General features: G+C 40.8%; 1 protein-coding gene across 3 annotated transcripts in view; it reads left to right on the top strand.

The window, feature by feature from the left end:
* ppp6r2a (protein phosphatase 6, regulatory subunit 2a) overlaps window positions 1–12,933 on the top strand; it is a 29,324-nt gene that overhangs the window by 3,645 nt on the left and 12,746 nt on the right. For all 3 annotated transcript variants that reach the window (XM_079653701.1, XM_079653699.1, XM_079653700.1), the window contains exons 3-14: window positions 1,211–1,465; window positions 2,494–2,680; window positions 3,636–3,773; window positions 3,871–3,936; window positions 4,019–4,131; window positions 5,714–5,827; window positions 6,220–6,346; window positions 7,117–7,269; window positions 9,206–9,433; window positions 10,163–10,227; window positions 11,821–11,936; window positions 12,379–12,469. In XM_079653701.1, the coding sequence (XP_079509827.1) occupies window positions 1,239–1,465; window positions 2,494–2,680; window positions 3,636–3,773; window positions 3,871–3,936; window positions 4,019–4,131; window positions 5,714–5,827; window positions 6,220–6,346; window positions 7,117–7,269; window positions 9,206–9,433; window positions 10,163–10,227; window positions 11,821–11,936; window positions 12,379–12,469 (1,625 nt within the window). In that variant the 5' untranslated portion in view covers window positions 1,211–1,238. The remainder of the gene's footprint in view (window positions 1–1,210; window positions 1,466–2,493; window positions 2,681–3,635; window positions 3,774–3,870; window positions 3,937–4,018; window positions 4,132–5,713; window positions 5,828–6,219; window positions 6,347–7,116; window positions 7,270–9,205; window positions 9,434–10,162; window positions 10,228–11,820; window positions 11,937–12,378; window positions 12,470–12,933) is intronic.

Genomic DNA, 12,933 nt, shown 5'->3' with positions numbered 1-12,933 from the left:
TTTTGTTATATTCCATGGAATGCTCTTAACATCCAGATAGCAATGAACATATTAAATGCTTTGTCAATAAATACATTAAAAAAACGAGACAAGAAGAGAGAAACAGTCGGAGTCATTTCAAATGGCGTGCTCAATTTAATGACATTTTCTCTTACTGGACCTCACCACTTATAGCAACAATAATAATTGGGAGGGTGGGGCGCGGCTGTTCTTATGTTCTCTGAGGGGAGGCTCATCTTCCCACACTTTGAAAACCCCTGCCTTAACCTATAACCTCGTTTACTTTATTGGATGTAGTACTTTTGCCAAAAATACTTGATTCATTTCTGAACCAGATGTCACCTCATCCATATAACGTAACAGCAACACTTCATAATTTAACCTAAAGCTCCTCAAACTATAACAAATATTGGCCGTTTCTTAAGTGCTCTGATTACATGATACAAACAGTTGTTCCTATTTGAAAGAAAACGATGAAAATCTCCATAAAGCCTTCAAGCCTTTACATACCCTACATTAATCATTATAGTTTGATCATAGTAAATATTATTGGAAAATAAGGTTTACAAGTAGATTAATAGGTTGTAGGGCTGTACCCGAATATCCGAATATTCTTTCGTTGGAGTACTATTCGGATTTCGTTATTCGGATATTCGTTTTTGTTTTTTTTCCGTTTTTTTCCCCGTTTTTTTTCAAATTGAATTTATTGAAATCTCCAATATCAACGTAAGAGCTTGTTCGGGGGGTGCTAACACTTAACCATTAACGTTATCGTTTACTTTCTCCGTCTTTATATGTAGATATTGCTTTTCTCCGTTAATCTCCGTCACGTTGTTTCCATAGCAACAACAACAACTTCCTGTCAACAGCGCAAACTCTCCTTCAAAATAAAAGCATGTCCATAAAAAAATAGGAAGCCAAGCCAAATTACACTTAAGAAATATACAACTGCAACGAAACAAGTGATAGTGCTGTTTGTTGTTCTTGCTATTTTTGGTTTAATCCTCTACCTCACATCTATACTTACATGCATTTCTCTGCTTCCTTCCCCTTCTACGCGTCCACTCTTCCCTTTCCTTTGTTACCCTTTTTATTTTCTTGTTGTGGCTACTGCTGGGCCTCTCTGCATTTCCCTCCTCCTCCTCTACCTACGTGTTTTTACAATCCTTTACCTCCCCTCCCCTCCTTACTCTCTTATCCCATTTCCCAGGGCTGTGTCCCCCGTCCCAGCGGCCACCATGTTTTGGAAGTTCGACCTGCACACCACCTCCCACATCGACCAGCTGCTGGACAGGGAGGACGTGTCGCTGAGAGAGCTGATGGAGGAGGATGACGTCCTGCAGGAGTGCAAAGCCCAGAACCGCCGGCTGCTCCTCTTCCTCTCCCAGGACCACTGCATGCAGGAGCTGGTCAGCCTCATCACCACAGAGCCCCCCGCCGACCTGGAGGAGAGGAGCCGCTTTAAGTGAGCATTCAAAAACATGTGCTCAGGGATAAAGGGAACTGAGAACTTCCACACCAACACTGCAATCTAAATATCATTACCATCTTTACAAAACACTCGCTGCTAGATAACATGTGCAATGTCATTATTATTAATAACGTGAATGTAATTGCCTGCCGCTAAGTTTTTTTGCTCTACTGAATACTGTTAATATTTACTTTAATTATGTGACTGTATGTTTCCTGTAGATATTGAATTGCTCTTTTTACTGCACTGTTAGTGTACAGTTTTACTATTATGCTGCTGTGTTTATTGTATTTTTGTAACTCTGGTTGGGCTGCACGATTTGGGGAAATAATCTAATTGCGATTTTTCTGACAGCGATTGCGATTCGATTTGCGATATTTGTTTTTAAGCGATGGTTTGTTTCACCAAACCATCTAGGAAAGCTCCACTGGAAGCCGTTTGGAAAAGTATTTCAAATATATTTGGCAGGTGATTGGATCAATCTGTCTATCACCTTCTATCATGGGCCACTTCTGATTGGTTAACAATGACTGGTACATGTGGAGCACAGCACTTCTGATTGGTGTGGATGACTGACACAAGAACAACAAAAAAAGAAACTTAAAAAATAATAATAATAAATAAATCGCAGGCTTTACGATTTGATAATTGCATCATTTAAAATCGCGATTTCGATTTCAAATTGATTAATCGTTCAGCCCTAAACTCTGGCACAACAATTTCCTTTAGGATAAATAAAGTTCTATCTTATTCAGGATGTAAACATGGGAGAATGCAGAATATAACATGGTTAGAAAGATACACTTTCTGACCAAGGACAGATAATTTAAAGGGTCCATCATGGACAGAGAGGACACAAAGACTCTGATAGTGTGATGTAACCCTGCCTTCCTTGGCCTTATGTGTCTAAATAGGTGTACAGGTACACACAGGAGTATCTAAGTACATACATGTGTATATAAATGTACAGGTTTGTAAGTATTGTTTGTGTGTAACTTCCATCTCTGTTTGTTTTTTTAAAGGTTTCCAAATATCGCTTGTGAGCTCCTGACGTCAGATGTGTCGCTTATAAACGACAAATTAGGCGCAGACGAGTCTCTCCTCGAGGTGCTTTATCACTTCCTGGAGCAGGACCCGCCCCTCAACCCTCTCCTGGCCAGCTTCTTCAGCAAAACCATCGGCAATCTCATCGCTAGGAAAACCGAACAGGTACGCTGAAAGTGATCAGGGCTTAACCCTTAGACGAGTGACTGGACCCTACACTCTTCCATAAGTGGGTCAAAAAGGACCCGTATTAGAATAATATGTTATTATGCCATTTAGGCCAAAAATCACTTGTATAATATTTAGTATTATATTTTGGTTCACACTAGAAATATTTTGTATTCAATTTTTTGCTATTTATAATTTTATATTTTTTTTTTACATTTTGAAAAAAAACTTTTTGAACATATCGATGCAAAGATCTCTATTCTGAGACCCTCACAGTATTCCAGTCCCTTTTCAAAACTCATCTCTTCTCCTCTTGTCTACTCATAGCCCCCCCCCCCCCATCAATCCATGCCGGTTGATCAAGTTTGATAGTCCTATACCCCCCACCCTAACCTTCCCTTATATTGTAAAGCGATTTTGAGTCCTTGAAAAGCCCTATACAAATACAATGCATTATTATTATTATTATACTGACAGGTTTCAGATCTTGCTGTGTAAAATAATCTTCCTGAGAGGTGTCACTTGTGATGTAGTCTGTGTGGTCCACAGTGAATGGATTCCTGACAGCAACAGGTGATAAGAATCAAAGGTTCCCAGAGGAAATGTATGCGGGTCATTTTTGACCCACTTATGGAAGCTTCGAGTAGAAATACAAAAACTACAATTTCTTAAACTGTAAATTAAAAATTTGAACGGCATGACATCCAAGACAATTTTTTTTTAGGCATAGCTGGAATATGAAATTATAAAAAAATGCAATCACAAAGATACTTCAAGAAAACCACCTCACCGGGTCCAAAGAGACCCTCTTATGCATCTAAGGGTTAAGCATGTAAATAAGCAATCACTGGTATTGAACTGGACAGCGAAACACTGACAAACAGTACAACAAAAGTGATGTGTTTTGGTAAACAAAGAGAGTAAGAACTGTACTTTTAACTCTATGTTGCAGGTGATTACCTTTCTAAAGAAAAAGGAAGGCTTCATAGGTCTGGTGCTGAAACACATTGACGCCTCTGCCATGATGGACCTGCTGCTTCGCCTCATCAGCTGTGTGGAGCCCGCCCCCTTGAGACAGGAAGTCCTCCATGTATGCCCTCTAAATATGTCTTCATGTAATACCCATAAGTAAACAACTTCTTTTAAAGTGTCTAACGCCATTTATGCTCCCCCCCCCCCCCCTCAAGTGGCTGAATGAGGAGAAGTTGGTACAAAGACTCACCGAGCTCATCCACACTGGCAACGATGAGGAAGTGAGTTGTCATTATGAAGAAGCATGAATCAAAGTAGTGATCCGTTAATAATGTTTCTCTAATTCAATGATTCCTGTTTCAGAGACAATCAAATGCATCCCAAACGCTTTGTGACATCATCCGCCTTAGTCGAGACCAGGCCAATCAGATGCAGGAGAATATGGAGCCAGACCCACTATTGGCTGTTCTAGAGTCGTAAGTTTACCACGCCTTTTGGCACTCATTACATTTAGTCATTTGTGTAGGTGTCCTGTAAATGGGATGATGTTAGGCACGCAAAGGTTCCTCTGTCGTGAACCTTTGGGTCATTGTTCATTTGACTTTTTGATTGTTATACCTTGTTGACTTTAAGGCGGTGTTTACACGAGAACAAAACCGGTTGTATCCGCTACTTTTCTCTCGCGTGTAGCCCGTTCGTTCACACGAGGCCGTAACGGAACCGCGGAAACGGTTTTCGCAAACGATAACGGGTCCCAAGGTGGATAGATCTGCAACCGGAACGCTCTGGGGGTCAAACGGCTCCGTGTGTACGTCCAAAACGATCATTTCCTGATAACGATGAAGCCCTAGCCCCGCCTCCCCCCACCTCTGCTGCTCACTGCTGTAGCATGGTCAGTAGCTACTGCTAGTGCTACTGCTACAGACCATGCTTCAGATGTTAGTGCTACTGACCATGCTACAGATGTTAGTGCTACTGACCATGCTACAGATGTTAGTGCTACAGACCATGCTACAGATGTTAGTGCTACTGACCATGCTACAGATGTTAGTGCTACAGACCATGCTACAGATGTTAGTGCAAAATCTACAGCTCCTTTACCACAACCATCAGCAACAAGTGGACATGGAGAACTACATGAACTACATGTTGCTAAATCCACCGCGGGGCATAAACAGAAGGGCAACCATGGCAACCATGCTCAAGGGTCTTCTTCGCTGCTTTTGGTGTATTTTGTGGCAGAAGTACAGCGCCACCTACAGGCCCGGCATATGTACTACAGCGGGTCCAGTGGTCTCGTTAAATGAGCCGTGTGAACGGAATACTTTTTTGATAACGAACCGGTTTTGAACTTTTGACCTGAAGTGAATGTCTTTATTTGTGATGTGTGCCATGTTGTGAAAGCACTTTGAGCTGCACCTCGTGTATACAAAGTGCTGAACAAACAAAGCTTTTTTATTACTATAAAGGCACTATGACGAACACATTTGAGGTCAATCAGTTCAAATCTCTAGGAGAAAAGGCTTTTTTCTCTTTACAACATACATGTGCTTACAAAACGTTAATCCTTCTTCCTAAAAGTGTAGGCTTTGACTTTAACAACTATTGGAGGTGCTTTCGAAACCATTTTCCACACCGAACCCAGAGACCCATCATTATAATTTCAATAAGTCTTCTGCAACACCTTGGCTTTGTTTGATGACTAAGCTACGGAACATTTATTTCCTGTCTCTCCTGCTGATTAATGGCGTCACATAATTGAAAGAGCCTTTTTTATGTGTTTTCTTCTTTTTTTAAAATGTCTGCTCCTACATGTCCACACAAGCCGGGATTATAAGCCAACTATGCTTTCCTCACTCTCGATTTGAAAAGTTATTTTATGAGGTCGTTGTGTGTGCAAGGATTTGCTGGCAGAGCCTGTTTGACAACAGCTTTTGTTTTGGTCCAAGTTTCACTTTTTGTGCCCTTCATCTGTGAACAGCATCTCACCTATACACTGATTTTGCCACACCTTATTACGTGTCATCACCAGTTTGTTTATTTATTCTTATCTTTCAGGCAGGACAGTGTAGCCGGGCTCCTCAAGAACATGTTTGAGGGCGAGAGGAGTGAGGCCTCCTTTGTTAACGGAACTCAGGTGCTACTTACCCTACTGGAGACCAGGAGGTCTGGGTGAGTCAAAGGGTTTCCTGTCAAGCATTTCAATTATAAACGTTGCTTGGTTCATTCTGGTCCTTTGCTTCCTGGTTCTTCAGGATCTTAAGGGCTCATTTTCATTGACTGTTATAAGTTAACAAAGTAGAAAGTGCTCCTATCTGCTTATATATATTTGTTTAAACAGACTGATTTTTATAATGTGTCTCGAGTGGAGAGCGTTCATACTTTTAAGAGCAAACTCAAGACCCAACTTTTTTTATTTGGCTTTAACTTGTATTTTAATAAATTATTATTATTTGATTCCTATATTAAATTGTCTGTTTTGTTTGTGAAGCACTTTGAGTTATCTTTGGGTATGAAACATGCTATATAAATAACTGTTTCATTGATTGTTTATTGTCTCGCAGGTTGGAAGGGCTGATGGATCTGTATTCTCAGGGTTATGAAAGGTCTTACACTGTCAACAGCAGTATTTTAAATGCCATTGAGCCCCATTTAAAGGACTTCCAGCAGCTTCTCCTGGATCCCCCCAAGGTACAGCATTAAGGAGATAATAACAGCTGACACATGTTAGCCTCATATCTACTGAAGTAGCTGATGTACAAATGAATTGGCAGTACATATTACTTTCATACAGTCTTGTTTCCCCATCTGTGGTTCAGTTATATTAAAAAAAAAAAAAAATGTATATGGCACCCCCCCTCTATAATGTATTATTCTTATACATTTTCTCTCTGTGCTTTTATTTAAGTAATTGGTATGTAAGCTGAGTTATACATAGATATCTTGCTCCATGATTAAAGTGAGATTATTGTCACCCATGGAGGGATGTATGTTATATGCGCGGGAGGCATGTGGCGAAGTGCACTAGTGCGTTGGTGTTGGGATCAGGGGTCACAGGTTCAAACCCCACTGCAGTCAGCATGTCGTTGTTTCCCTGAGACACGTCACCCCAAATTGCTCCTGTGGGGATTGTCCCAAAGGAATAGTTACATTACATTACATGTCACTTGTTAGACACTTTTATCCAAAGCGACTTACATACATTCAATACTGTGGACAATCCCCACTGGATCAATTTGGGGTGAAGTGTCTCAAGGACACAACAACATGCTGACTGCAGTGGGACTCGAACTTGCTATCCCCTGATTCGAAGTCAATCATACTATCCACTGAGCCACAGCCTCCTGTTATGTCTGAATGTTTACACAAATCACAATAAAAAGAGTGTTAAAACAAAATGAAATACACCCGGGGTTACTGAGTGTTGGTATGACACATCTACTTTATCATTCCCTCTACAGAAAAGTGCAATATTGACGACGGTGGGCCTTCTGGAGCAGCCTCTTGGGAACGCCCGGCTCCACGTGGCCCGGCTGGTGGCCGCGCTGCTGCAGACCAGCGCCCTCACCATCTGCCAGGAGCTCTGCAACCTGACCACCATGGACCTACTACTGGTAGGAAAACCTGGCTGTTTGAGCCCTCATACTGTACCTCTTTAAAAAAAAAGTTGTTTTAGAAGGATGCCTCAGTCTGTTTGCGTGTTGTACGTATATTATATACTTCTTGCACTATTTTCAGAGGTGGGAAGTAGTGAAGTACAAATACTTTGTTACTGTACTTAATTACTTTTTTCTGGTATCAGTACTTTACTCCACTTCTTATTTTTCTGATAACTTTCTACTTCTTACATGTTGAACACAAATACCTGTACTTTCTACTTCTTACATGTTGAACACAAATACCTGTACTTTCTACTTCTTACATGTTGAACTCAAATACCTGTACTTTCTACTTCTTACATGTTGAACACAAATACCTGTACTTTCTACTTCTTACATGTTGAACTCAAATACCTGTACTTTCTACTTCTTACATGTTGAATCCAAATACCTGTACTTTCTACTTCTTACATGTTGAACACAAATACCTGTACTTTCTACTTCTCACATGTTGAACACAAATACCTGTACTTTCTACTTCTCACATGTTGAACACAAATACCTGTACTTTCTACTTCTTACATGTTGAACTCAAATACCTGTACTTTCTACTTCTTACATGTTGAACCCAAATACCTGTACTTTCTACTTCTCTCATTTTCCAAACAGGCTGGTTACTTTAGTTTGAATGTGTGTTTGGTGGCGTGATCATTATTATTTAGAGTCATTGCGTGCCTATTGATTTGAACACGATCCGTGTATCCATCATTTCCTGGTCTTCTCTAAAGAAGAGGGACCAATGAAAACGTTGTCATGTTGCCGTTGGTCACCATGGAAACATTCATTAGCTAACAATGAAGTTATTGTTCTATTAATATAAAGGGAGGTCAGGTACTCTTTAAAACAGCTGCTAGTTACGGGTACTTTTTACTGAAGTACATTTCAAAGCCTCTTTACTTTCACTTGAGTAAAGAAGTTTAGTCAGTACTTCTACTTTTACAAGAGTATTTTTAAACACGAGTATCTGTACTTCTACTTGAGTAAAGGATGTGTGTACTTTTGCCATCTCTGACTACTTTGTATTTTATTATATATGTTGCATTGTTGGAGGAGCTCAGGTCAGAAGAATTTCATTTCCATTTCTACACTCTAGCGATGTGCATAGGACAGTAAAACCTTTGAGTGTTTGAAAATAAAGAAGAATCAGATTTGCGCTAGGTTGGTCATGAGACAGCACTGATAACCTTATCGCACCACCTGACCAAAGTGTGTGTGTGTGTGTGTGTGTGTGTGTGTGTGTGTGTGTGTGTGTGTGTGTGTGTGTGTGTGTGTGTGTGTGTGTGTGTGTGTGTGTGTGTGTGTGTGTGTGTGTGTGTGTGTGTGTGTGTGTGTGTGTGTGTGTGTGTGTGTGTGTGTCACTTAACTCCAAGCTTAATCAATGGATTACTTAACAGATTAAATGACTATCTAAATAGTTAGCGATAGGTACTGGAATCGTAATTTCTATTTTTATCTATAATATTTTAAGCATGCTTATTAATTAATATTTTGGGCTCTTTACTTGCTGTAACACTGTAAATATCCCCTCGAATAAAGGTGTTCTGATTCTGATCAATTGCACAGACTTCCAGTATTCCAATATTATTACATCTTGTATGCATTTTACATTTCCCAAGATATTGAAGTGACTGTTATTTTGTACATATTGAATATTGTGCTTTTATTTATATCTTAATGTTTGCATATGTATACATGTGTCTGTTGATAGTGTATTTATAGGATATGCATATTATTTATATATCTTTGTATTTCGATCTCTGTCTGTACACACAAACTGAAAGATTGACAATAAAGTTGACCTTGACTTAATTAATCATTGCCTACAGTTCTGTCTTGCATGCGATATTTTCACAGCATGTCACTGACTTTGCCTCCCGTCTTTCTTTAACAGGATCTGTTCTTCAAATACTCCTGGAATAACTTTTTGCACTTCCAAGTGGAGCTGTGTGTGGCGGCCATTCTGAACCATCCCTCTTCTTCGGAGGAGCGACCCAGCCCGGCTCTCCAGAACCACGACGTGAAGCCCGAAGCACCAAACTCTGAGGGGCAGGAGGAGACCTCGGAGACGGGCACGACCATCGACCCTCAGACCTCCCTCCACAACGCCCTCGTAGCACATGTACGTCGCTAAAGCAGCTGCAGACGAGCCATACTGTACATAATAATATTTAATACATTTTACCCAAGGACACCGTAACATATGACTGCTCGATTATGGTAAAAATCATAATCTCGATTATTTGGGTCAATAATTGATATCACGATTATCAAAAACGATTATCCATTTACTTCGAAAACATCAATTTATTGGAGATTTTTTTTTTGAACAGTATGTTTTAAACAGTTGATTACCCTGAACTTTAAGTATAATTCAACTGAAAAACCAATTTTAAAAAAATGTATTTGAAAAAAAAAAGTAGCCTAATAATAAAAAAAATAATCGTTTTATTTCGATTACGTTGTTTTTCGTAATCGTTGCAAGCCACAATCGTAATTGCGATTTAAAATACGATTAATTGAACAGCCCTACCGTAACATTGTTGAATATTCTAAGACGTAAAAGCAAGACAAGAGAAGACAATTGAAAGTGGACACAAATGATAGAGACAGCAGGTTATTCAGGGGAAACGGGTGATACGGAGCACTACAGTGAGTGGGCTGATCTGAACAGGTGGGTTTCGAGGAAGGACTTGAATGTGGTGATCGTGTCAGACCGTCGGATGTGAAGGGGGCAGGAGTCCATAGTTTGGGAACTATCTCAACATCTGTGCTGTTTTGTTTGCATGGATTTGGTGCTCTTCCTGAAGTATTTCCACACTCACACTCTCCATCTGTCTTTTCTTTCCAGCTCTTCCAAAAGTGTCAATTGGTACAGAGAATCCTTAACGCCTGGGAGGAGAATGACAAAATACAGTAAGGACCTTTTTTGCTACATAGTTTTCATGCCTATCCTGCTGATAGGTAACTAAACGATAAATGCCTGTGTAGTCACAAAACAAATACTTGTTCTCCATCATTTGGGATGCATTTAACGTTTTGCAATAGGGACGCTCCAATCGACGGGCCGCCGATTCGATATCGGCCGATATTCACTCTCTGCCCATCGATCGGTGTTCTCTAAAAATGCCGATCGCGAGAGCCGATCGCATGAGGTAAAATGATGACTTGAATACATGACACTCTTCTCTGCGCGGCAAAAGAAGCTCGCCAAAATGGCTTCACCGGTCTGGCAGTATTTTAAGGTGTCCAAAAATGACAATAAAATAGCGGTATGCAACGTGTGTGAAGCAGAAATCCTGAAGCTCCGCCCGCTGTGACGGACCGGGGAGCGGAGCAACACACACTCTAATGGCACATTTCCACTGCAGGGCCTCGCACGGCTTAGTACGGTATAGTTAGGCCTTGGTAGGCCAGGCTCACTTTATGCTGCGTTTCCATTACAGTTTAGTAGCTGGGGCAGTAACTATAGTAACACAGTGTAGGCGGAGCCGTGACGTCATCTTCAATGAGAACCACAACATCAGCCGTTAGCTGTTAGCCCTCAGAGCTCACAGCTCCTCATATCTGTTCAGAAACTAGACACAAGTTAAACAAGTACAAACCACAGACAGTCTGTGTCATGGAGAATACAGTCGCTGGTTTATTTATGTCTGGAGGCCGTTGTTGTGAGTGTGGACGGACGGAGCATATACAGCGTTAGCTTAGCCAATCTCCATTCAGAAAACACGCATTTTAAAAGGTGTTTCTCCTGCCGTCTGTCTGCAGACTTGTCAAAGCATTAATTCATGGTTTTTACTAACCGGTATCAGTATGTTGTTACTTCGGCATCATTTTGAAACGTGTATTACAATTAAATCGTGGTAAAATATGTTCATTGTGTTGGAGTTACCAGTAATTCTCTCACTAGTTTAGCATACTCAGCCCGGTTGTTGGCCCGGAAAGAACCTGAATTTTGGAGAGCCAGAAAACTGTGAAAAAGTACCCGCTAGCCAGAACTCCCTCTAGTGGAAACGCAACCAAAAAGCCGGGCACGGCGCGCTTAAACCGCGCTGTAGTGGAAATGCGCCATTAGAGTTAGACTTAACACACTTAGCTATTTTATCTACCTTTGGAACTAGCTAAACTAGTTCTAAATAATTGTGGAAGCGCCAGTGAACGAGCCCCATTAACTGAGTTTTAAACATCACTTTAAATGGAAGATCCCCATAGGCCCCGCCCACTCGATGAGGTCGGCCCCAACATTGGCGATCGGAGCATCCCTATTTTGCATCATCTCAAAGAGTTTCCTGGTCCTTCAAGATCTTAAGGGGTTGATTTGTATTTTATTAACTCTTATAGGTTAACAGGGAAGTTGAAAAGTGCTGCTCTTTGCTTACATACACATACTTACCTAATATATTTAATGGATTACATGTAAATCTTGAAAGGGCATGTTGTTATTGACATTGAGTCGTCATTACGGTAAAGTTAAACGTGATTGTAAGTGTGTCTATTTGTAAATCTCAGGGGTGAGGGCGGCACAAGGAGAGGCAACATGGGTCACCTGACCAGAATTGCCAACATGGTGGTCCAAAACCTGGAGAAAGGACCAGTACAGGCCCAGATCAGTGACCTCATCAAAGGTAAACACGCGTCACAGTCGTCCTAATCTCACTTATTACCATTTTAAAGGTCACCTATTATGCAAAATCGACATGTGTCCCCTCTGTGTTAAAAGACCCACTCTCTTTTTGTCCATTTCTATAAAAACCTGTCTGAAAATGAGCTGATCAGATTTTGGCCACTTTGTGATGTCATAACGATGTGTTGTCTTGTGTAACCATTACCGGCGTGGGGAGGGGCTCCTTATTTTCATCTAAAGTAACAGACAGAGAATCAGCACTTTGGAAACAGGGCTGAAACAGAGGGGATTATGGGTAATGCTGCAATGATCTGTTTGGTGTTTCAGCCAATCAGAGACAGGCTCTGGATATATCTGAGACCTGTGATATATTGATGAAAAAGAGTATAATGGGGACCTTTAACTCCAAAGTGATTGAAATATAATATCCGTGTGTCTCGCAGAGCTGCCAGAAGACTGCAGAGGTCGCTGGGAGAGCTTCGTGGACCAGACCCTGAGAGAAACCAACAGGAGGAACACGGTGGAGCTGGTGAGGTTTCAGCCATCATCAATCAGCTCCTTGTGCACCATTTTTTAACTTCCTCTTATTTCCTCTCCTCCTCCAGTTTACACCCACTGTGTTCAGAGCAGCCAGTTTATCAGGACCGCAGCGAGCAGCCGTTACCAGCTTCTCAAATGTGTCTTGAAATAAATATAAGAATGTATGCAACAGAAGAAGTCAGAAGTGTTATTTAAATGGATTGACAACAACAGGGTAGGAAGATCACAATACAAGAGATGTGTTAGTTCATACCACGGTCCAAAGGGTTTTTTAAAAATGTTAAACAATACATTCAGAGTCCTTCAGTATTCACTCCTTTTAATAGTCTTTGCATACATGAGTTGTTAGCAAGTAAACAAGGTAATAATTCCCTGTGTATCACATTTGAACACATCATAGTAACTTTGCAGTCATTTTCCTTTGCCCATTAAACCCATGATAAAGTACCCCGGTTAGC

The sequence above is a fragment of the Notothenia rossii genome, assembly GCF_949606895.1.
Source record: "Notothenia rossii genome assembly, chromosome: 10".
NCBI classification, from domain to species: domain Eukaryota; kingdom Metazoa; phylum Chordata; class Actinopteri; order Perciformes; family Nototheniidae; genus Notothenia; species Notothenia rossii.
This window is presented reverse-complemented; position numbering and strand designations above follow the sequence as displayed.